This window comes from Cardiocondyla obscurior, linkage group LG06 (genome assembly GCF_019399895.1).
Source record: "Cardiocondyla obscurior isolate alpha-2009 linkage group LG06, Cobs3.1, whole genome shotgun sequence".
NCBI lineage: Eukaryota > Metazoa > Arthropoda > Insecta > Hymenoptera > Formicidae > Cardiocondyla > Cardiocondyla obscurior.
Window position 1 is genome coordinate 1,819,037 of NC_091869.1, and position 22,402 is coordinate 1,841,438.

A 22,402-nucleotide genomic window follows, 5' to 3' on the forward strand; every position below is an offset into this window, starting at 1 on the left:
TGGTTTCCGAGCACTAAAGCGTCGGGGGCTGCATTCCTAATCGCCACCCTGTCACGGGCGCCACTTTTGGGACCGGATGAGCCGGCACCGAGTTCCCTTAGGAAGGGCGCGAATGGAAATTGAATCATATTATCAGTCTCAGCACGCTCGTCTGCCTGCTCCCGGTTTCTCTTCGTACGATAGAGACGAGCGAGAGGAAAAGAGAACAGATAAACAGAGAAAGATAGATAGATAGATAGATAGATAGATAGATAGATAGATAGATGGAGAGAGAGAGAGAGAGATCGTGCTGGGACTCGTGTGTCGTGTCTCGTTATTCCTATTACTAGACCGCGTGCTCCACGTAGACGCGATGTTCATTACGGGAAGTGTACGATGTTCCAGGACGTCTTGGGGCTACGACTCTCCTCCTATCTCCTAGCAAACGAACGCGCGCATCATCTCTTCGCTTTGTCGTACGTTAGATTTACATCTAATGTGAAGACATTTCTCAAAGTGATTCCTTACTATGTGCCGCTCCGAGTAGCTCCCGTCGAATTTCGATTATTCGTCATTATTAGCGTCAATAAATCGAATTAATTATACCTTAAAAATTCGATCTTTTAAACTTAGAATTGCAAAATTGTTTTATTATATTACTATTTACGAACTATTTTACCCTCTTAAACCGCTCACTTTTAAAATATTAATATTTCCTGCTTTTTTTATATTATTTAAATTTTATTATTTAATAATAATAATTTTTATTATCTTATTGTATCAGCTGATTATTTTAATTAAAGCGATATTACCGCTTTTATCTCGCGTTTAATTATTTACGCAACTATTCTTATTACAATTTATATTTTTGCAAATAATGTAATTTATTTGCCCTCAAGTAAAAATATTTCACGCGAATGTAATAAACGAAACTTTTGTTCATTCTTTTTTTTTTCTCTTATTCTTTTCCCTTTGTTTCTCCCACGTGTCTAACTCACGCTCCATTTTCTACTCGCACCAAATATATTCCGCTTTCGTACCGTAAGTCTTGCCCGACGTCTAAGTTCCCGTACGCCGGCGGCGGCGTAGTCTCCTGCAAATTTTGTAGGCAACCTCTCAACGGGTTGTGTACACATCTCCCGGATTTAACTCAGAACGTACTCAGGACTCGGACAGACGTGGCAAAGTGGAAATCCACAGTCACGATTGTGAACATCGCGTTCGCGATAACTGTTATCGTACCCTATGACGAAGAAACCGAATGCAACGGGAAGGACGACGGAGACGATAACGAACGACGTGCAGCCGACATTCGTGGTTCCGTTGACAGGATTCTACGTGAACGCGCAAATGTGATTAAAGCCCGGCGAAACCTCGATTTCGGCAGGAAAGAGGGTCCAACGGGTTGCAGATTGTTATTGCACGAACATTATACGTATAGAAAACGAACTATTTATATAAAGCTGAAGATGGTAAGCATATTATCTCTTCCCGGATCGTGATTTTGTGCTTAGCCTGAATACGATTGCTGGTGAAACGAGGAGTTGCGGGGGAGGCGTGGGAAAATTGCAAAGAATAAAGTGATTTATATCAACGTATTTGAGGCATTTCTAGTTTCCTGCAGTTTTGCTTTTCTCCAAGAACTAACTTTTTCTGACGACATTAAATTTTGTAAAAGAACACGTCTGAAATATGCCGGCGGTACCCCGACACGGTATTGTGCCGAACGTAAAAAAAAGTTTCATCAATCTTCCCGCGTCGGAAAATCGAACAGTCTCGTTACCACCTTATCGGGAGCTCTCTTTCCTTTCTCTCGCGATGGGCGTCGTTCTTGTTTTCGTGGTGATATCGTAGCGCGCACCGTTCGTTTCGAAATCCTTCCGACTTCAACGCGATCTCCGCATTGTCCTGCGCAAAGTTCGCCTCGTAAAAGCACGAAGCCGTCACCGTCGGATCGACGTCGGATGAACGACAATATCCGGCGAGATATCCGAATAGAACCGAGTCACGCATCGGAACGAATCCGGAAAAGCAAACGCGGTATTTCTGCAAGAACTGCAATTTACCGCGCTTCGTGCAATTTTTTGTGTATTCGTTACTTGGAAAAGAATAAAAGAAACAACGGGAACAAGAGGTAAATTTGAAAAATTTTGCAGAAACGTGTTAAACATATTTCATTTCAAACGCAGGATAATATTCTGACAAGGAAGCGGTGTTATTCGTTCGAGTTTCCCGTGACCGCAGGGTTCTCCAAGCTATACCTAAGCTATTTTACGCTATCAATTAGTTGAGAGTTACACGGATATATTGAGTCCTAACTTTGCTTAAAGCTCAAAGCGACCAAAACGGTAATAGTAAATGACGAGATGTAAACTGGCGCAATTGAATGGCTTATGGAAACGTTTATTCACGTAATTCACTACACTTGTGTGCTTGATGTAATCTTATTCCCAAGTTATAATTATTTCCTTGCAAATTTATTACTTTTGTTTATCGACATGCCCGATATTTAAAATCTAAAATATCTATATCAAAAAAAATAAAATAAATAAATGATAAAGAATAATAAAGTAAATTATATCAACAATTTTAATTAAAAAAAATTAACGAGCCATTGTTTTGCAAATTTTTTAATAACGAACGATAAAATAACAAAATATTCTGCATTCTACAAATTTAATACTGTTTTATTTATACTACCGAATAGAAAAATATCGGCTATCATGGCAAGATGCAAATATACAGAGGTACGATAAATCGATATTTAGCATTGCGACCACAAGAACAGAAGGACCGAAAATTTGCGCAAACTTTATTAACTTTGAATACTCGGGCAGACGTTAATTTTGTCAAGCGTGTAACAGATAGCTAATACACTAAACACCCATGAATTCATGATTAATGTGCGACGCAGAACGATGTCATAAGAAAAAGAAAACCTAGTAGCAAAGATCAATTTTAATTAAAGTATGAATACGCACGCGATCAGGGTATTTTATTTATTAATTTTTTTACTACGTTTTTAATAAATCAGATACAACCTAACATTATTAAGAAATCTTTAAATAGTATAAAAGTGGTTTCTTTTTTCTACTTTATTTTTAAATTTAAATTTAAAATATAGCATATAAAATTGAGTAATTACGTGAAACGTCATATCTATTAAAGTTGACGAATAAAGAAAGGTTTCAAATTTGAGAAGTATGCACTTTGATCGTCGATGTGCATCTATATGTTCATCGGATTAACTATACTGAAATATTGTTTAATTAGCGAAGTCGTCTACCTCATCACTCGCAACTCATTGTTTAACAAGCACCCATGTGCATGCAGCCTAACGCGAGACATTAATGCTCGACGGATTATTACCGCGCAATAAATTACAGTTGTTCTGTGCCGCGCGACGCGATGGCTTCCCTTTAACATACGGCCAACACTGTGCGATTTAATGGCTATCCGATTCCAACATCGCGTACGAGCATTCCGCTTATTTATTCGCACAAGCGAATTGTTCCTTTTACAAACTTCCAAATTGGGATTTTTGGGAGAAAGAATAAAAAACCTGTTTATTCGCTAATACGTAAAAGAACCTAGCGACAATCTATCTATCTTCGATAAATCGTTTTCCATAAAGGAATACCTAATCGCAAATAAACGACTGTTTAATAGAATTGTGAATATTAATTGTAAATTAATTTACAGCTTTAAATTTTTATTTTAAAAAAGAGGATGTAAATATTTTACGTTGGATAACGTTATATTAACGTTATATAACGCATTATAAAAAAAATAGGCGACTTACCGGACGATGCGCAGCAGCGAAGTAATTATACAGCTACGACGATTCTATAACAAACAACATAAAAATTACATTGTAGAGAGATTGACATAATATACACTGTTTAAAAATAAAAAGTAATTTTTACTCGGCTCTAATTTTTGATCTGGTTAAATAATTAAAATAAGTTATATATTATTTAAACATTTATAAAATAATTAAGTTTTTCTAGGATTAATAACTTTTTCTTAACTATAATAATTATTTAACTTTATTATCTTTTAATTGGTATGAGAACAACAAAGTGATTCTAATGAGTAGTGAAAAAATCAACTTTATGAAAATACAAAAAGATGATATGATAGAAAAGTACGATAGAAAAAAAAATGGAAAGAAATATTTTAATTTATGACGGATTATGTTTCTACTTCCGGTGATTGTTATCGATCAAGCGATGGAGCTCGGTTTAAAACGTCTTTGACTATTTAATTCCTGTATTAGAATCATGCTAAACCGAAAGCGAAACTTGTGAATCAGAGTTTCGGTAACTTCTGAAACAAATTGTCGGTGAGAAGAATTAATGACGCCACCAGCACGGTGTAGAAACGCGAGACAATAAAGTGATGCGGAACTTCGTTTGATGTATAAATAACGGAGGATAGATCCAATTACTTGTTACGGGAACTGTAATAGAATAACGCGGTACATGTATAAGAAATATCACGAAATTTATAATTTACATTGTAAAATTAAATACGAACGGTTTCTTCGCATCACTGTCTCCACTAAATTTTTTTTACGTAACTTTATTTTAAAGGAAAATCTTTTAATTCAACAGATCAAAATAATTCTTATAATATTTATTGCAGAAGAAAAAAAAATGAGATAAATGCTCATTTTGCAGCAATGGACAGATCCTCTATTTTTTCTAAAAGTTGAAACATCGTTAAATATCAATGTTCCAATTTTGTATACCGTATACTTGTACCTTTTTTTTTTTTTTTTCAATGGTAGGCAAAGTTTTTATCAGGCAGCCACTTTCGACGGGTTTTACTCGTTAATTACCGGAAAGGATAATCGCGCACGCTTGTGAGTTTTCCTTTCTTGGAGCGAGGACCAGCTATGTGTATCGTTGATGTACGGTAGATTACGTGGCAAGCGATAAATTACGGCCGCCCCGGGACGGCTTTCGCGGTGATCTCACCGATGAAATGAAAGGCGGTGCACGAGTCGAGCAACGAACGCAATGCGTGGTGCACGGTCGAAACAAGTCAGTCGCGCGTGTCTCGGCCCGAGCGAAAATGTCACGGGAGCGCGTTAATCTCATCCCGGCGTATAATTCAATTCCGGTTTAACCTCGTTATCTAGCGGCTACGTTTGCTCGTTAAACACGACAGGAACGAGTTCGCGGCTTACGGAACGAATCATAAACACGCGCGTCCCCTCAACTTCTCGAATCGTTCACGCTCGGTTCGGAGGGACGAGGAAAAGGGGCATTTTTTTTCTCGGCCCGCCTGACGCATGAAATTTTATTCGTTATAAATTTCATTTATTTCACACAGAAAGCCAGCCACATCGGTTCGTTTCAATTAGAACGGGTGCCGGAAAATGACAGCTTTTTGGGTAAAGAATGCAGGAGAAATATAACTCGCGTGTATCATCAGTGAGAAATATTTTTAATAATTCAGATGTAATAATCGCCTTTTTATTAATGTACGGAAAGAAAGTACACGCCTGACATAAAAGTATTAGACAAAAAAAAATAAAAGTAATTAACAAATTAACGTATGTTTTAATTTAAAATTTTTACATGCATTAACAATAATTATGGTATTTTTAAATAAAAGTATAATTAAAGTTACGAATTTAAAATTAAAACAATATTCGTTATATCCATTATAGTTCGAGTTGCGTGTGCTTTCTTGTTGCGAATATGGAAATTCAATTACATTACCTTACGAAACTACTTCGTCAGATTTACTGGCGCATTTATTCCGCTTTCCGCACAGAGAACGTGGAAAAATGTTGGAATCACCGTCATTCGCATATTGAAGTATCGCAAATGTGATTGCAAACGACATTGAACGAGAAGCGGCGACGACGACGATGACGACAATGAGACCCCAAGAAAGCGGCGCAGGATGGGTTTATCAAAAACTTCGATCACCGGCAAATGGGATCGCTTGGAATGGAAGCGCTTGTATACAACAGCGACACACGACGAAAAGGGAAGCAAGACAGAATAGAGACGAAGAAAGAGAAAACGAGAGAGCCTTGAGAGAAGAACTGCAATGCAACGATCACTGAAACTTTTAGCAATATATCTTAGAAACTCACCTCTTCGGCTATACGTGTTTCTGCAGGGTATATCAGAAAGTATACGATATGTTTCGCGGTGAAAAGATTTATAACCGTTCCCCTCGTAAAAAATAATTAGATTAAAAACTATATAATGCGGGACGGTTTCCAATTTCTCGCTGTGAATTACCTTAAACGTTAAACGTCACGGTAAATATCCGATGGATCGATATTTGCCTGAAGCTCGAAAATCGGAAAGTAAAATATTGGTGTCTATCCATGCCTTATGGAAAAGCTTTTAATTTTTTATTATAGAAATCCCATGTAACTTTTAATATTAAATAAACTTTGCTAATTGAGTCTGAGTGACAAAAGTTGTTTAAAAATTTTATGCTGTTTGCCGAGCGTCCTGTGTACATATTACGTTTCCGGTGAACCGTGTATGTGGAAATAAGCGGCGGTGATGCGACGGGGAATGCCTCTCGCCAGATCCCCTGCATAGATTTTAATTATGCGACCACGTCGACCGCGTTTCAACCGCGTTGACAGAGTAAATACGGCAGGCTTAAAACTTCACGGATTGCCATTCGTTGATGCAAGCGCTGATTACGGCCGTCGCGAAAGCTCTTTACAAAACACGTGGATTGATTAAAAATTTCACGTGTGAAAACCTAATCTCTAGCGATATTTTTTTTTTTTTTTTAAATAAGCGCTTTGCGTCTTTTTAATTGTTGCAGGGTGCATAGAAATGATTTAAAATGCATACAAAGCGAAGTAGCAAAGGGAGGACGATTTATAAGCATTAATAATAATAAACTAAGAGACGTAAGATGCAATTCTTACGCAAATATGATTCGAGATTAAATTTTCTTACTTGCCCAGAATAGACTTTCTCTGCTAACGGTAATATCGCGTTTACAAATGTAATACATTACAGGATCGCGAGTAATATTAAAGAACTAAATTCTTTTCTGCAATAACGCAATAATTTCCGCAGAGAGACATTTATGAATATCGTGGTGTATCTCAGATATTGCAAACATTTCACAATATCCTATTTTAATTTCCGCAAAAGTTCGATTCTACAGATCAATCTGAACGTAGAAAGCTTTATTTTCCGCGTCAAAATACGATTGCGGCAGAAATGTATTGATATTTTTCTTCCTGACAGATCGATCGATATTTAATATTCGAAAATTTTGTGCGTTAGCCTCGGCAATATTGATATTAAAAATCCACCCGAGTGAAATTACGAAACCTGACGCCGAAAGATTTGAGAAACTTTGATCGCGGACTATCGAGCGGATGAGTCAACTTTCGCATTATCGAAATTAAATCATGAACTTTAAATAGTATGTTCCAACGGCCGAAGGCGCGAGAGTTATCCCGAAGAAAATTCGTCGGTGCATGCTCGAAAGCGCGAGATCAAAAGCGCAATTTCGCTCTAAGGCGAAACAAGTTGCCCTTTTACGTTCACGAAAACAGTCCGACTCGATGGCCAATAAAGACCACGTCAAACTTTCATAGACCTGTAACGCCAATGAAACTTGCGACGCAAATATGATTTCACGCTGAGAGGATCGCGGCTTCTATCTCTGCGCAGAGATTCTTTGGCGGAGAAACGTAGTTTCCACTCTTAATCAAATATGCTAATGACATAATTATCAATTCAGTTTTTCGGACGATGTAATTCGTTAAAGTAAAGTGACGAATTTGTTAAAGTACCAAAATGTAGAAATACAAAAATTATAAGAAAAATAAATATGGTGCGCATAACAGAGGGAAAAAAATATTTCAGTTCTTAAGTGACAGATTATCTGTGTTTTACTAATAGAAATTAATTGATGGAAATGTGTATCTGAAAAACGGAGAAGCTCCATCACAAAAAGAAAAAAAAAGTATATTGGGGAAAGAGCAACGTGCGAGTCGGTGTTTTTCAGCGGCAATCTCGTTAAGGAGCCTCTGGAGCCTTGTTTCTTTCCGATCGCGGTACAAACAGGATTACGTAAATCCGATTTACTAATTATGCGCGCTCGGCTCGTTCCTCATTAAGGTATACTTTAATGGCACCTCAACGCCTCCCGGCCGTTACGCGCCGTTGATTTTATTTCTCGCTGTAAACGATACCACGTGCTTGCTCTTAGAAAAATTTTTATGATCCTGCGAAAAATATATATGTTACGTGCTACAGTTATTGCGCCAGCTCCCTTAACAGCGAACGGTTACGGTAACAAAGGAAATTAATAGACGAAAATGTGTGCGATAAATAACGAAGAAAATAAGCGTCGCAATATTTCAGTCGTTTATAACAGCCTGATTCGCCGAAATTGCCTGAAATTTATTACTTAACTTGTAATTTGTTTACCGAGTGTATATGGCTATTTTATGAAAAATGAAAAAAAATACACGCGCGGCTTGTTTTTCATGATAATCAGAAAAAAATGTTGTAACTATATTATACCGGTTTTATTAGAGCGCCGAGAAAAATAAAATGCAGCCACAAGGCAGATACTTTAAAAGAAAACAGGCGAGAAGAATTAAAAATACGTTTTTGCTGCAACAGCATGTTTCAGTTAAGCGTTTCATTTATGATCCAAGTTCGCGCGATGGCGGATAATAACTAATGTATTTGAAGATAATGCAACCCTCGAGGGCAACCAAGAGCTCTGTCTCGCATTTGCTTATATCACGTTTCAAGTCTACGTACACGACACTCATCGTGCACTTGGCGTGCGAAAAAAAAGGAACGTTTTAACGTTAATGGATCAAGCGAGGAACGGCGATAGCCACGAAGATCTCGATGTGGAGAGAAAAACCAGCATCAGTCTTGTATTATAATGCGAAAGAAAGGGAGAGAGAATTTCGTGTTTCATTGGCCGGCTGAAGAAAAGTAGGCCAACTCTATTTTAACAGGTTTTTCTCACACGGGCTGCGATATTGCCTCGGGCTCGATCAAAGCGGAGAAAAGTAAAGCCAAACTCCGTAAAAAGCGTTCTACTTTATTGTATACAGGTGTAATATCGCAAAATAAGGCCGGCGGTCGCGACGTACGTGGTCTTGCCAGATTTTATTATACGAACGAGCAGATAAAATTTTCGCGGACTGTTAAATGTCCTTGAAGAGTTCAACTCCGTTCACGAGGAAACGTGCTCCACGAAGGAGAGACTACTCTGTATCTTCCTCTAGATAACCCAGAGATTTCCCGTAGATTTCTGGGTCAATCAACAAAATTCCTCTGAGTGCAGCGGAATAGAATCGAGCGAAATCTACAATAAGAGCGGCAGGAAAAACATTTTCCGGGCGGAACTCTTTCTGTGCGCGCCATCCTAAAAAGGACATTCACGTTTACATCCACTTCAAAGAGCAGCTCTTCCACGAAATTGCGAGAGCCCCCTAGTCAAGCGGCGCGCCCTGCTGCATCGACTCGCTACGGGAGAGTCGCGTTTGCATAATCCGGAGACAAAGGGAAACATCCAGAAGTGGCCGTCGTGTATCTCCGCGAAAGGCACGTAAAGGGCTTTTATTTATCTAATCCCTCGCCCCCGTTTCCCCTTGAAGAAGGGGCGTGCAATCTTCGGGCAGTAATGAGGTTTCGACTAGTGGCGAGCCGGAAGTCATTTTCTCGAATCAGGCTGCTTCGGGTTTTCACGCGCGCGAACGCGCCGGATAGAAATTGGTTGCCGGCAATGACTGGCAATCGGAAAAACCCTGCAATCAGGGCCCCGTGGATTTCAGTTGAGTTGAGTTCTCCCGCACAGTTAACGAGTGGCGATTATAAGCAAGAAGTTAAAGAGCCGAATGAGCTTGTTATTCGTTGACGATGCAATCTGTTATGCGCCGCGTACGTGAACGCGCGTTTCCGAAAGCTATTTAACGTTCTTTGAAGATCTTCAATATAACTTGTCTCACAAATCAAGTATCTAAATAACAGAAATAAATTTTAGAAGAGATCGGTCTTGAGTTCTGAAATTAATTCTTAACGAGCTACTTTTACTTTGATTCGAGCAGATTTGCTCTTCTAGAATTTTAATTGAAGATTCGATTATCAAAGGAAGAATATTTCATGCGAAATGGATTATTCGTCAAAGCAACACATGGTGTAGCTAAATATTTAATGAAATGAATCAATTTAATAAAATATATATGATTCACATGTAAGCGTGTATGGCGAAAGTCGGAGCAATGGCAGTGGATAAAGTGATGAAGAGAGAAATCCCTTTTCCTGTCAGAAACATCATCCCTCTTTATTAAACGACGAGGAGTAAAAGTTTGCATCGGCAAACGCATTTAATTAGACTTAATATTTTTGCTTCGCGGATGAAAAATCGCAAATCCAGAACATTCGCGACAGACTGTACGTCTTGTTTAGAGATAAATTTCATACGAATAGGAAAACGGACGCGAGGCGAGGATCTTCGCAAAGGCGCAACGGTAGCCGAGGCATTCGATTTCAATTCGCGAGAGGAGTCTTGCATGACTTGAATGGAATCCGGCAAAGATCAGACACTCGAAAAGGAAACGCTTGAGAGGGCCGCACAGTTTGAAAGACTTAGCTTTAACGTTCGCGATGAGCAAGAAATATTTCCGCCATTGCGTCCAGAATGCAGACGAAACCCGACGGCAATATGAGGCGACTCGCGAGAGCGACTTTGATCGAGACAATTGGACAAATTCCTTTGCGTAATGTGCTGTCTTTGTCGTTGAAGTAACGAATAGCAGAGGGAAAGGATGGGATTTATGGGAACTGCACGCGACCGAGAACGCGGATAGCGAACTGTCGTCACTCCGCAGCGCATTTTAAGGAAGCTTTTGTCTCGCGGGTTTCTCTTTTGCCGACTTCATTTTCACGACCGCGGGAGATCTCCTCAAAGTACGATCATAAAAAGTATCCGCTCTTGCCGCTCGATAAATTTCAAGTTGCCTAAATGTATTCCTGACTTGATGCATTTGAAACTTGTCGACTAATATCTTTTAACGTAAACCGAGAAATATGTACGATTAAATGTAACTATAAAATTAAAAGAGAATTAAGTTGAGAAATTTAAGTTTAATTAAACTTTACTTCGGGTGCATCATCGGTGTAGAATTTAATAGTTGTAATTTAGATTATCTTATCGTCTAAATAATTTTTCCAAAGTTTTTATTTTGCAGCGACGAAACGGACGCGCGTGTACGTGATGAAAATTTTTCTTGATCGAAACGTATCGTAACTAGAATCGATGGCGCCATACACTTTCGGCACCTTCTCACCCGTCCCGTTGCAGCGAAACAGTTTTCAATACGCCAGGTGCCGTTGATAAATGGCACAGAAACGTTGGCGATGCAGTCTCAACTATGAGACGTCAAACTCCATTGGCAAGTTAACGACTCGGTCGTTGTAACGACGGAAATTGACGACGTGCGGATGAGAGATATCGAGGGTGAGACAGAAAGCGACGACGAAGAGGCGCGTTCGAAAACGCGTCGCGAAACGCAAACCGCGCCATCGGGTGCAGCTGCGACTGACACCGACAGTTAGGTCAATCCCGTCGAATTTCAGTATGCTGTTCCGTACATTCCATATATTACGAGTATATACGTATATGTATATCACTTACACCGAATTGAAGATAAGATTTTACCGTAAAAAAAAAGTTTTTTATAAATTAAAAAAGAAATTGTTTGTGCAACAGAAATAATTGAATAATTACATTAAAAAATATTTCGAAACAGATACTACATAGTTTCATCAATCGCTCAAAGTGACGTGGTTTCTCGTGAAAAGTTTCGTATGTCTGTCCTTTTCACTTGAAATGTTAAAATTTATTCTCTATCTCGTCGCGACCGCACGGGTACGTGATGAAGGAACGCGAGAGGTTTACGAACTCTAGCCCGCTCTTTGAGACCTTAATCCGCAGGCCGAAATTTGCGCGTCATTAAATCTTAACACGCGCGACTGTAAATTGTGGATGCCACCCGGTAAAGCAAATGCGGAGAGCAAGCGAGGTCACTCAGCATTCCACTCGATAGACCTTTAACGACAATGGCCGCCGCACTTAAACCCAACACGCCGCATGATCGTCACCTCTCGTTCTCATGTGCGGCCAACTCTAAATTAACCCGATCTTGTCGCATTATGAATGATTAAAAATTAATCCGCACGTGGCCGTCGGCGGTTCAACTTGGAATAAATTTTCTCACCACGTACCATTGACATTTTCATCCAACCGAAACAGAAATTTGCAGTACTTATCTTAATATAGCTCATTATTATTCATAAGCGACTAAATTATCGATAATAATTACTGACGGCATTATATGATTGTTACATGAATAAAATAAGAGAAATGTATTAATACGATTATTCGTGATTATGAAACGTTCTCTCGATAACGCGATTTAAAAATTAATTATTATGCTACAGATGAGATAATTACATCCGAAGAAAGTAAATATCATAAATTTTAGAATCGCTACACAATTAGCATTTCCCTTTTTTATATTGTGTAACGTTAATTAAAAACTCATGTAATTTTTTTTTCTTACTGCGAGTACTACCTATAATTACCGCGCTTTTCTCACCTTTCAATTAAAGTTGAAAATTTTAATCCGGTCGGGAAACGTTATTCTGCAATATTGCAATATGCAAGTTTCACTATCCATCTATATAGCGAAGCCCATTCGTTTCGAGTTTCGAAGGAAACTTCCGGATCGCGTACGAAATTCACAGTAGCATTTACCTCGACCCTGTCTAACCCTTCCGGTAACCGCGTATTTATTCTCGCGCTTAACACACACCACCCTTTTACTATCCTGCCCTCGGCTGACAGACGCGGGCGGTAATTGCGAAGCGACTGTGGATTCCAAACGTCGCCTCTCGTATGTGGATTAACGAAATGAAAATCCCGAAAATGGTGCAAACTACGCGCCACGCGAAATCGGCGGTCCTATTCGTGATCAAGAATCGTAACGAGCTCGGAAACACGATTCCTGAAAGCAGGATTATTCGTCATTCCCATCTAATCTATCTAGTATATATTAAAATATTTCCGGCAAAAATTGCCAATTAAAAAGAACATTTTGAACACAAAAAATCTATCGCTACTTTTGTTTCAAAACACATTAAATTAACGTCACATTAAATTTGATATTCTTTAAGCGATCTAGAGCGCGCAGATTGCTTTGTGAATATTTATGGAGAATTATTTTCTTCTGTTCTAGTGGGCGGCGACATTAAAGTGGAGTTTAAAATGCCAAACGAGGCCCAGGTGGGCTCCTCGATCGAGCTAACGTGCGACTGGCGAATATACGGCGGAAGCAAACTTTACTCGGTTAAATGGTACAAGGATGATCACGAATTCTTCCAGTATCTACCAGACGGCAACCAAAGGACTCAGATATTTCCCCGGCCCGGTGTGAAAGTCGAGGTACGTTTGTTTAAAATTTCTTAAGTGCATTAATTAATATTTAATACATCACAATTCAAAATATGGAAAGAGGATAGAAATATGTATTTTTTTTACGTTCGTAAAAATTGTGAAGAAAAAAAAAAAAATATGAAACAATGTGACAAATGAATAGCAGGGAGTATAGCGAGGAACGTTAATAATGAACTGCGGAAGATTAGCCACGATTTAATTCTTCTGCCCCCTTCCTCCTGATTATCAAAACGTTCTCGCAGATTTCTATCGTTTAGTAACACTTAGAGCGGAATATTTGATCGCCAATCTGACGAAGCATACATATCTATTCACGTGTTTGAGGTCGAATACATACTTTCGCAACGCAAGGGAGATTTCTTAAAACGGCGCGCAGAGTCTCAGCATCGTCCGTTGGTTTCTTTCGCCGACTATACGCAGGATTCGACGTAATCAATCTTCTCCCTTCGCCATTTCTCCTCCGCCTCACCGCACTTTCTTTACCCTAGCTCTATCACCGAGACGCGAAGAGCTCGAGAGCACGCGAGGCTTCGATAAGACGAACGAAAAGAGGAGAGAGACCTACCGATGTGTCGAGATCCCTACACAAGTTTCTGCGATTCCGATCGGCGACGCAATCGCGAGCAGACGGCACCATCACGTCCCAATGTAATTCATCTTCCCAGAGCTGGCTGGTTGGCCAGTCGGCCGGCAAAACGTGCTGGGTAGCATATCCAGACCGCGTTCTTGCGCTCGTACAAATGAGGCGCGAGTTCATCCCGCCGTCGTTGCCACTATTGCCGCGATACTACATCATCTTTCCCGCAAGCTCCCCAGTGCAAGCTGTCAGCCGCTGGGAGCTATCTCCTGCCAGGGTAAAAGGAAACCGAGACTTCCCCGAGAAACTCTATGAATAGTCCTTCGTATTACATCGATGACAGTCGCGTCGAATATTGCTGAATCGGATCGGTCACGCATCGATAAAAAGGATTACGTCGATATATAGAAAAACGAGAACCCCAATGTCGTTCTCAAACTTAAAGTGAAAGCAATTATAAATGGAATCATTGATCAGTACACGGGATACATCGGTAGAAGAGAGAAGAAAATTTCTATTTACCGTCTGATTTAACACAATTTTTACTACTTGTTTACTGATTTAACACAATTTTTACTACTAAATTTTAAGAAACAGTTGAATAATTATTATCAAAATTTGAAACCTAGCGCATCGACTTGATAACAAAATTTATTATTGAGAAAATATTTTTTATATCAAATATGATACTAGTAGAAACACGAGCGAATTCAAAGCCTATTTCGTGTTACGATACGTTATCTTCTTTCAAGAAATCCCCTGGTCTTCTATAATATTCTCTCTCACTTTTGTATTTCTGGTCTTTTCGCCATTGAGGATCGAATGTTTCGAAGAATGCAATCTACTGGATTGTACTCCAATATTCTACAAATGACGTTCCCGATTCACCCACCCTTCTTTTCATTTATGAGCCGAAACATCACGTCGGATATATTTGCGAAATGTAACATACAAGCGAGATTTTATTTTTAGATTAATATAATAAATCTTAATATATACGATAAACATTTTTTACGTATTAAATTAATTGTTTGTTATAAAAATTTCATATAAGTACGATTACAGGATAATTTTGTTAATTACATGCAAAAACATTTTATTTTACCTTTTATTACATTTTTTTTATTTATAAAACTTTACACGTTATGTATTATTTATTATTTATTTGTAAAAAAAAATATTATAAAGCCGAAGATTTTAAAATCTTGTTAAACTCCGTGCATTTGTGCAGATTATGTTTGCATTTCACTAAAATTCAGAATGTTTTCAAAAATTTAACTTACGCTTTTAAGCTAAACGGGTCAATTAAACATTTACGAAATGTTCACGTATAATCGTAAACGTATAGAAGTAAAATTAACAAAAAAAAAAAAAAAAAAAAAAAAAAGACGTAAAATCTCCGGAAACGTTGTCGACGCAAAATTTTTTGTTAATTTTCGCTACCCGCGCTATCGTTGATCGGCGGTAATCCCCATCAACAAAAACGAGCTTGTAGTATCGGAAAATAAAAATGTAAATCCTTTTCGAGGACATTCTCGATATCGCGTACAAACATTTGCCGGCTTAGTTAACGGAGATTTAAAATTTCATGAACTTTTTGATCGTCGATATCATTGTAATAATCTAAAACATAACAAAGGACGAAAGCCACAAATGTCATACGTAATAAAACAATAGTTTTAAACGTATAAAATAATCACTGAAAATAGAATATAATTTTATATTTAATTGTAATTTTTTGTGAAATAAATAATCTAACGCTAAAAATCGTGAACGTTTTCACGTTTTCACCCGATGAAGCAAATCGATGAGTCGAAGTACCGACACTTCGATCCGCCGTCGTCTAGAGCAAACAGAACTATTAAAATGTAGATTCTTTTGTCGAATGCATACATTCGCAAAGCGGCAAACTTCCGCAAGATTTTCGGCACGTCGTATACTCGGCGCGACCCGAAAACAAGGTCAGTAGCAACGATAGTTTGACGATAGTTTGAGGATAGTTCCGGGTGAGATCACCCTCGACACGAAACTTTCCAACGATTCGCTAGCTGGATAATACCCTTTCCACGTACTTTTTTTTCTCTCCCTTTTTTTCGTTCCTCCCTTCGTCATTTTTTAAACTTTCCTCCGTCGAAAGAGCGTGAGTTCCGCCCGCATGTGCGCGCGGTCGTTTGCGCAAAAATTTAAATGATTTAGTTCCCACCTCGAGGGAACACGCCAATTTTTGATGTTCCGGTAGAACTTTACCTTATGAATTATATCTCTCAATGCGAGAGAATAATCGTATAATGCCTCAGAAACAATGCTTATTAACGAACCCATTTAAGTACAGTGCGATATTTAAATTTAAAGTCTATACATTTTACAAAATATATTTCTTATTAATTAGTTTTCAATATAAATATTGAAAATTTTAATTCCTTTTTAACCATTTCAGTTTAGTCGTTTTACGCGTTCTTTTTTTATGCTTCAGAAAAGCATTTGCTTATAAACTGATATGACACGTAAAATTTTGCCACGAAAAAGACACGGAAGGGCTGACAGAGGATCGTTACGATCCCGAAGTTATGTATATTCAATGTAGCTATTTCCCTAACGCACACGCACTCAGGATCCTTGGACAACATTAAATGGCCGCGGCTTTATGGTTTCCACGGATTGAATATCATGGTGACCGTAACTACATTAATTATCCACACGATTCATCTAATGGAATGGAAAGCCATTTTAAGCCGTAACGCATTCCTGCCTTCGAAATTCCCTATTTGTATGCAGCTGCTATTCCGCATTACCGTTCCCTCGACCGCGTCACATATCGAGATACGGTCGTGGTCGTTCGTCGAGAAAGTGCACGATCGAGAAAGGGAGATATTTAACCGTATCATATGTATTTTCAAGCCTGTCTGTATTTGAACATATTAAAATAGTAACAGCGGTGAATATTCATTAATAAAGTAAAAGGAAAATAATCGACGCATTATGAAATAAAACAAAAGCTGTTCCCTGTCTTTGTAATATTAATTTACTAAAATTTCAAAATCGAATATCACAAATGCATAATCACGTCGCAAATAACTTGAACGCTTCATTAATAATACTCGACTATAACCTAATTCAACTTGTAATTATTGAAGGAAAAATTAAGAAATGACAGTAATAATTTAAATGTGAATTTAGAATCGATTCGGCTTTAACACTCAATAACGTGAAACTTGATCGACGAAAGCTCGGAGATTCTTTCGATTGCGGCTGAGAGAGCCTAGGAAAGGAATATAAATCAATAGGTAATGAGGAAACGACGTTGACACGGCGCCGCCGTGTTTCTTCGACTTGGACGGAAACCGAGCTACGTCGTCCGTTCTTTTATCGCACGGCATTTGCATGTGCTTCGCGTGCGACTTAAGACGGCCCGTAAATAAAGCAACTTTTCGAGCAGCCGGTACGTGGGTAGGAAACGATCGAAAGCTCGCGCCAAGGTACCCGGTGACGGTGATGACCTTCTCCTTTTCCGCCTCTTCCTCAGTTGGCAGGAAACCAATGAAAATTTCCAAACAATCTGACTAATCTGCCGCGACCTCGCGAGCTGTGATCTTCCGCCTCATAAATCGCTCCGAGACAGTCCGAGGGTAGTAAAACCTAACAACGCCGCCGCAAGCGGCCTGTATTATTCACGGGCCGTTCTCCCCCGCATTGGGAACGCTCTTAATAACCCCTTGTCGCGATGCACAATCAACTCAATAGCCGTATTGCGACGAACCGAACGCTACGTCCATTAACGGGACAATCGTGAAATTGACGGCGGTATTAGCGATTATCAGGATAGAACGAAACGAAATGTTGCATTAACGAAGAACGAAAAATCGCGTTGCCCCGACTTGAGCGATGGTACGTCAAGTTTTTATTTTGTTTTAACAACGCCCGGGAAAAGTGCACGAGATTATCTCTAAGATGCCCGGGAGCTTCACCCACCCGATTTTTTTTCCCCCTCACGAGGAGGGATGCAAAAGGATCGTGCATCGCTCTCTTTCTCCTTCTCTCGTCTTTGGCTTTCTTTCTCGTACTCGCGGAGATCGGGTAGAACCAACAACATCCATTACACGTCCGTATCCGTCCATTAAGCGACGAGTCTATAGACGTCGTTTTGGATGCGCTTAATGGATTCCGCAGGAAGGTTAATTCAACGAAGATGAAAGTGAATAGAGAAGATGAATATCTCCATCGCGGGGTGCACAGCGCGTAAGGTGCACGGATGCGAATTTCAGGGCGCATTATCCATTTTTTTTTTTTTTTAATCAGTCACGAACGCGAATCGGCGCGCGAACCTCTTTAACCGTTCATCAATCTCACCGCGTTTTCCGTAACTTGTTTGAAAAACAGTCGTACCGAATTATAAAGTAACAAAAACCTGGCGCTTAACGCAAATAACATATCTGCAATCTGGAGTAAAAAGTCTCGTTTCTTTTTTTACGTCTTTTTTGGCGACGACGAACTGTCGAATCGAACTATTCCCGGTGTATTTAATTCGACAGTACGAACAATCACAACAATCTCGAACGCAGTCGTGCGTTTAACGTTCTTCTATTATGGCCTTACACGACGATTATATGTCAGTGCTAGCCACTGGAATTTAACGGCCGTTGTCGTGACGTTCGTTCGTGCGCGACTTTTATCCCAGGAAGCTCATCACGGGAAATAAAGATTCGGGAAGATGGCGGTTTATGGGTTATTCAAAGTTAACGCGCCATGTAACTCGGCGGTTCTCCGTAAGACGGGTACATCGTAAGAACGTTTTAAAAAGCGGCACACACGAGGAACTGTATTCCTCGCATTAATGCTGGCGGAAGACACATTGACGACGGCAATAAAAGGAATTGAATATAAAGCTGCTTATATATATACAGCGTTAGAACCGCGGAGGGAAAGAATTCGAGTTTACGGTCAAATAAATGTAATTATCCTGCGCCGCAGTAAGACGAGGATACAATGGTGCTACAACGTTACAGTGACTAATTCACCTTTTTAGAGAAAGAGAAAGAGAAAGAGATTGCAGTCGGAGCTGAAAGTAGCAGTTGAATATTTTAAATGAATATTTGCGTAATTATCTACTTAACTAGCTCGTAATTTTTAATTAAAATCGGTTTCCAATTAAAAACTGTTTATCTATAAAAAGCGGTATTTGTAAGTATTTAAAAAGAATATTGGTAAATCTGAAATAATAAAGAGTAATAAAAAGTATAATTCGACGATTCAAAATCGTTTCAAAATGTAAAAAATAAAATTATATTTTTTATTTTAAACTTGAGATACGCGTTAAAAATTTATTTATTACTTTATAGTTTCTTATATAATATAGAGGTTAAGTAGAATTACTTTCAACAAAGTCATAAAAAATTAGAGTAAAAAAAACAATTAAAAAAATTCTATTTTAATCAACGTTTTCAACTGATAAGAAATTATAATAGATGATATTACAAATGATGAAATAGAATCAGAAACGCGAGAATAGTAATAAAGAGACGACTTTGCTCATCCATAGTTGCTCGTCCACGACTACTTCCGCTTTAATAACGTCTCGTGCAGCCGAAAGACAAATTACTATGGCGCTCGCGTTTTCCGGAAAGTACCTAAGAGCATCTTTCCTGTGTCGAGCGAGCTGAGGTTCCATTCGGCGACGTAGATTAGCGAGGACGTTGCAGCTAGTCGAGTAAGGTTTGCTCTTCCTCTTTTCCCCACCCCAGGTATTATACTTGCAGCCGTGGTAAGAAGTTGCGAATCAACATCTCGTTATCCGGAATTCGAAAACTTTCGCGTCTGCAACCAACCAACCGACCACCTCTCCCCCTGCTTACATTTCTCTCCTCGCGCACTCCCAAGAAGAGGTTGATTGTTGCGCGACCTTTTGTATAATTTCCGTCTATCTCTCGGGAAGATTGGAGTCCTCTTTGGGATCGCGACAAAAGTAAGTAGACGAAGTTGCGAGATTCAATTGATGAAAACAGCGAATTGTGTCGACCGGTAAAGGCGAACGCAACAGAGAGAAAGAGAAAATAGATGATGAAAAAGAGAGAGAAGGAGAGACAGAGAGAGATACTTGACAACATCGATAACGAGGCATCGCAAATCTCTTTCAACCCTTTCTCCGCACCTTTCTTTCGAGAGCAACGATTTCGACCATGTGGACTTTCAGCGCAAAGAACACGGCGCAATGAATGAAAACGAAGTCAAAGTCAAGGAAGCATTTTTTCTTTCCAAGATTGAGAATACCTTATTGTCAGCGTCTGAGAAAATTTGATCTAAGAAAAGTGGATAATAACGAAAGTTCCGACGAAAATAATGCACGAGAGTATCTTGGATACAGCTGGTTTGTTTTAGAAATCGGAAGCTTTCGAGCATCTACCCTCCACGGAGAAACTTGGAAATTATTAATTAATCAATAATCATATACAAGGAGGGCGTCGTGATTTGAATCGACTGGTTAACACGAGTGAATACCCTCGTCATTCACAAAGCGCGCCACTGAATCTAGCTCCGCGCGATTAATTTTACAGCGCGGTGTCATCAAGGGAGTCGAAAACTTCGAGACGACTCCTCGTCTCCTCGTATCCTATTTCGAGGGGGATCTGGACTGGCGCAGTTTCATCCCTCATCCTTCAACCCGCTCCTCCTCTTAATACGCGAGCGGTGTACAATTTCGAAACTTAAAGGACGAAGTCAAGAAGGGCTCCGAGCGAATTTGCCTAAGTTCTCCGACTTCGCTTTCTCGCTCGTCCCTCGAATTATTTCGAGCTTCTATCCGCCGGTAAAAGTAATTTTGTTCCCGAACAGAGAAAGCGAGCGAGACCGACGCCGCGCTGAGCCAAGCCCCTAGCCGAGGTGGAATCAAGCCATCCGTGGAGAGGTGAGACGAGTACAAGCCGGTACAAACGCTAGGCAGATTCGGGGAAGGGCACGCAACCGGGGAAAGATGCTTTTAGTTTATTACCTCGAGGAAATTACGCCAGCGAGTCCTCGTCGACTTCGTTATCTTCCTCTTTTTTCTCTCTTTTTTTTTTTCTTTATCTTCACTTACGGCTAGCAGCACTAGAAGACGCGAATCATCGCGACGCCGCGGCTCTCACGCACGAAGCTTAAAATCCGCCGCTCTTCCTGAAATGCACGACGTAAGCTTCGCCGTGCATTTTGAGGAATTACCTCTTACGTTCGTAATGCCGAGGTATTCCAAGCCGTTACAGCGGCGCGTGTACAATCACACGCCTTTATCCGATAAGATTTTACCCTCAGAAAAGGAGCAATGCCATTCATCTTTCAGGGGAGAAGAGAGTTGAGCGGGAATTTACATTAAAAATAGCGCCAGTCACTTTAAACATGGGAATTCCTGTTTATTAAAGAAACGCCTGAATCTTTCGCGAGTTACTTTCGCAGACAATCGAGGAATTTCATCGCGGTATCTCTTATCATTAAATAAAGATCACTATCGGCTTACGAGCGACAATCTTCTTTAAATGCGTTCGTACGCAACAATTGAGCAACTTGGAATTAAAAGGGCAAATAAATAGCAACGTCATTCCGCGGAAGTATTCCTTCCTCTCGATTATCGCGGCTGTAATGCGTTCCTTCCACGTCGGTTTACGAGCGTAATCTATCCTGTCGTGTCATCGGGACGCGCATTATGTAACTTTGAAACTTTCGCGCGCGCTAGGCGCCTCTCGTAAACGCGAGCCGAGAAAGTCGCCGAGTAAAATTAGGCTATGACTTATAATTGTTTGCGTGAGCACACTTTTGTAAAGCAGACTGTAAACGACGGGAATTGTGAGATTGCGAATAGTAGTTTTAATCTCAATAAATCTGTATAATTTAAAAAAAAATCGTGACTCATGTAGTAGAAAAATAAATTACAAACCATAAAATATTGATAGATAATATTTTGATTTCGAAAATAATTATGTGATAAGTGATAAAATGTGATAAAAAATATATTAAATCGTTTTTTAATGTATATACAGAGAAAATACTATGATCAAAGAGTTTCCCATCTCTGTAATATGGTAAACGGACTGAAATTCCTAATTCACTTTAATTAGCCGTCACCGCGAGCCATCCGGACCGTCGATCGAGGGTTGGAGACTGCCTGTCACTACCAACGGCAATTTTCCTGGGCGTCTGAGATCGCGTGGATTATCAGAATATCGGAAGATCGACGAGGCGACTGCCGGAGATGCCGTTAATGTAGCCGGAAATTACGAAAGAGACGGCTTTTATCGGACGTGCGGCAGCGAGCCAGGTGCGCCGTCGCTTCGCGAGGTCGTCTCAGCGATAAGATTGAAAGCAGCCTTGTCGATAATCCGCCTCCTT

General features: G+C 39.6%; 1 protein-coding gene and 1 long non-coding RNA gene across 2 annotated transcripts in view; one reads left to right on the forward strand and one right to left on the reverse strand.

Moving 5' to 3' along the window:
- Nucleotides 1-22,402, forward strand: part of LOC139103460 (uncharacterized) — a 159,299-nt gene that overhangs the window by 82,160 nt on the left and 54,737 nt on the right. Inside the window, exon 2 of the mRNA XM_070658151.1 lies at nucleotides 13,256-13,461. Within this exon, the coding sequence (XP_070514252.1) occupies nucleotides 13,256-13,461 (206 nt within the window). The remainder of the gene's footprint in view (nucleotides 1-13,255; nucleotides 13,462-22,402) is intronic.
- The window catches only part of LOC139103461 (uncharacterized), a 58,174-nt gene continuing 38,258 nt past the window's right edge, over nucleotides 2,487-22,402 (reverse strand). Inside the window, exon 3 of the long non-coding RNA XR_011545892.1 lies at nucleotides 2,487-3,825. This is a non-coding gene — a long non-coding RNA (uncharacterized lncRNA). The remainder of the gene's footprint in view (nucleotides 3,826-22,402) is intronic.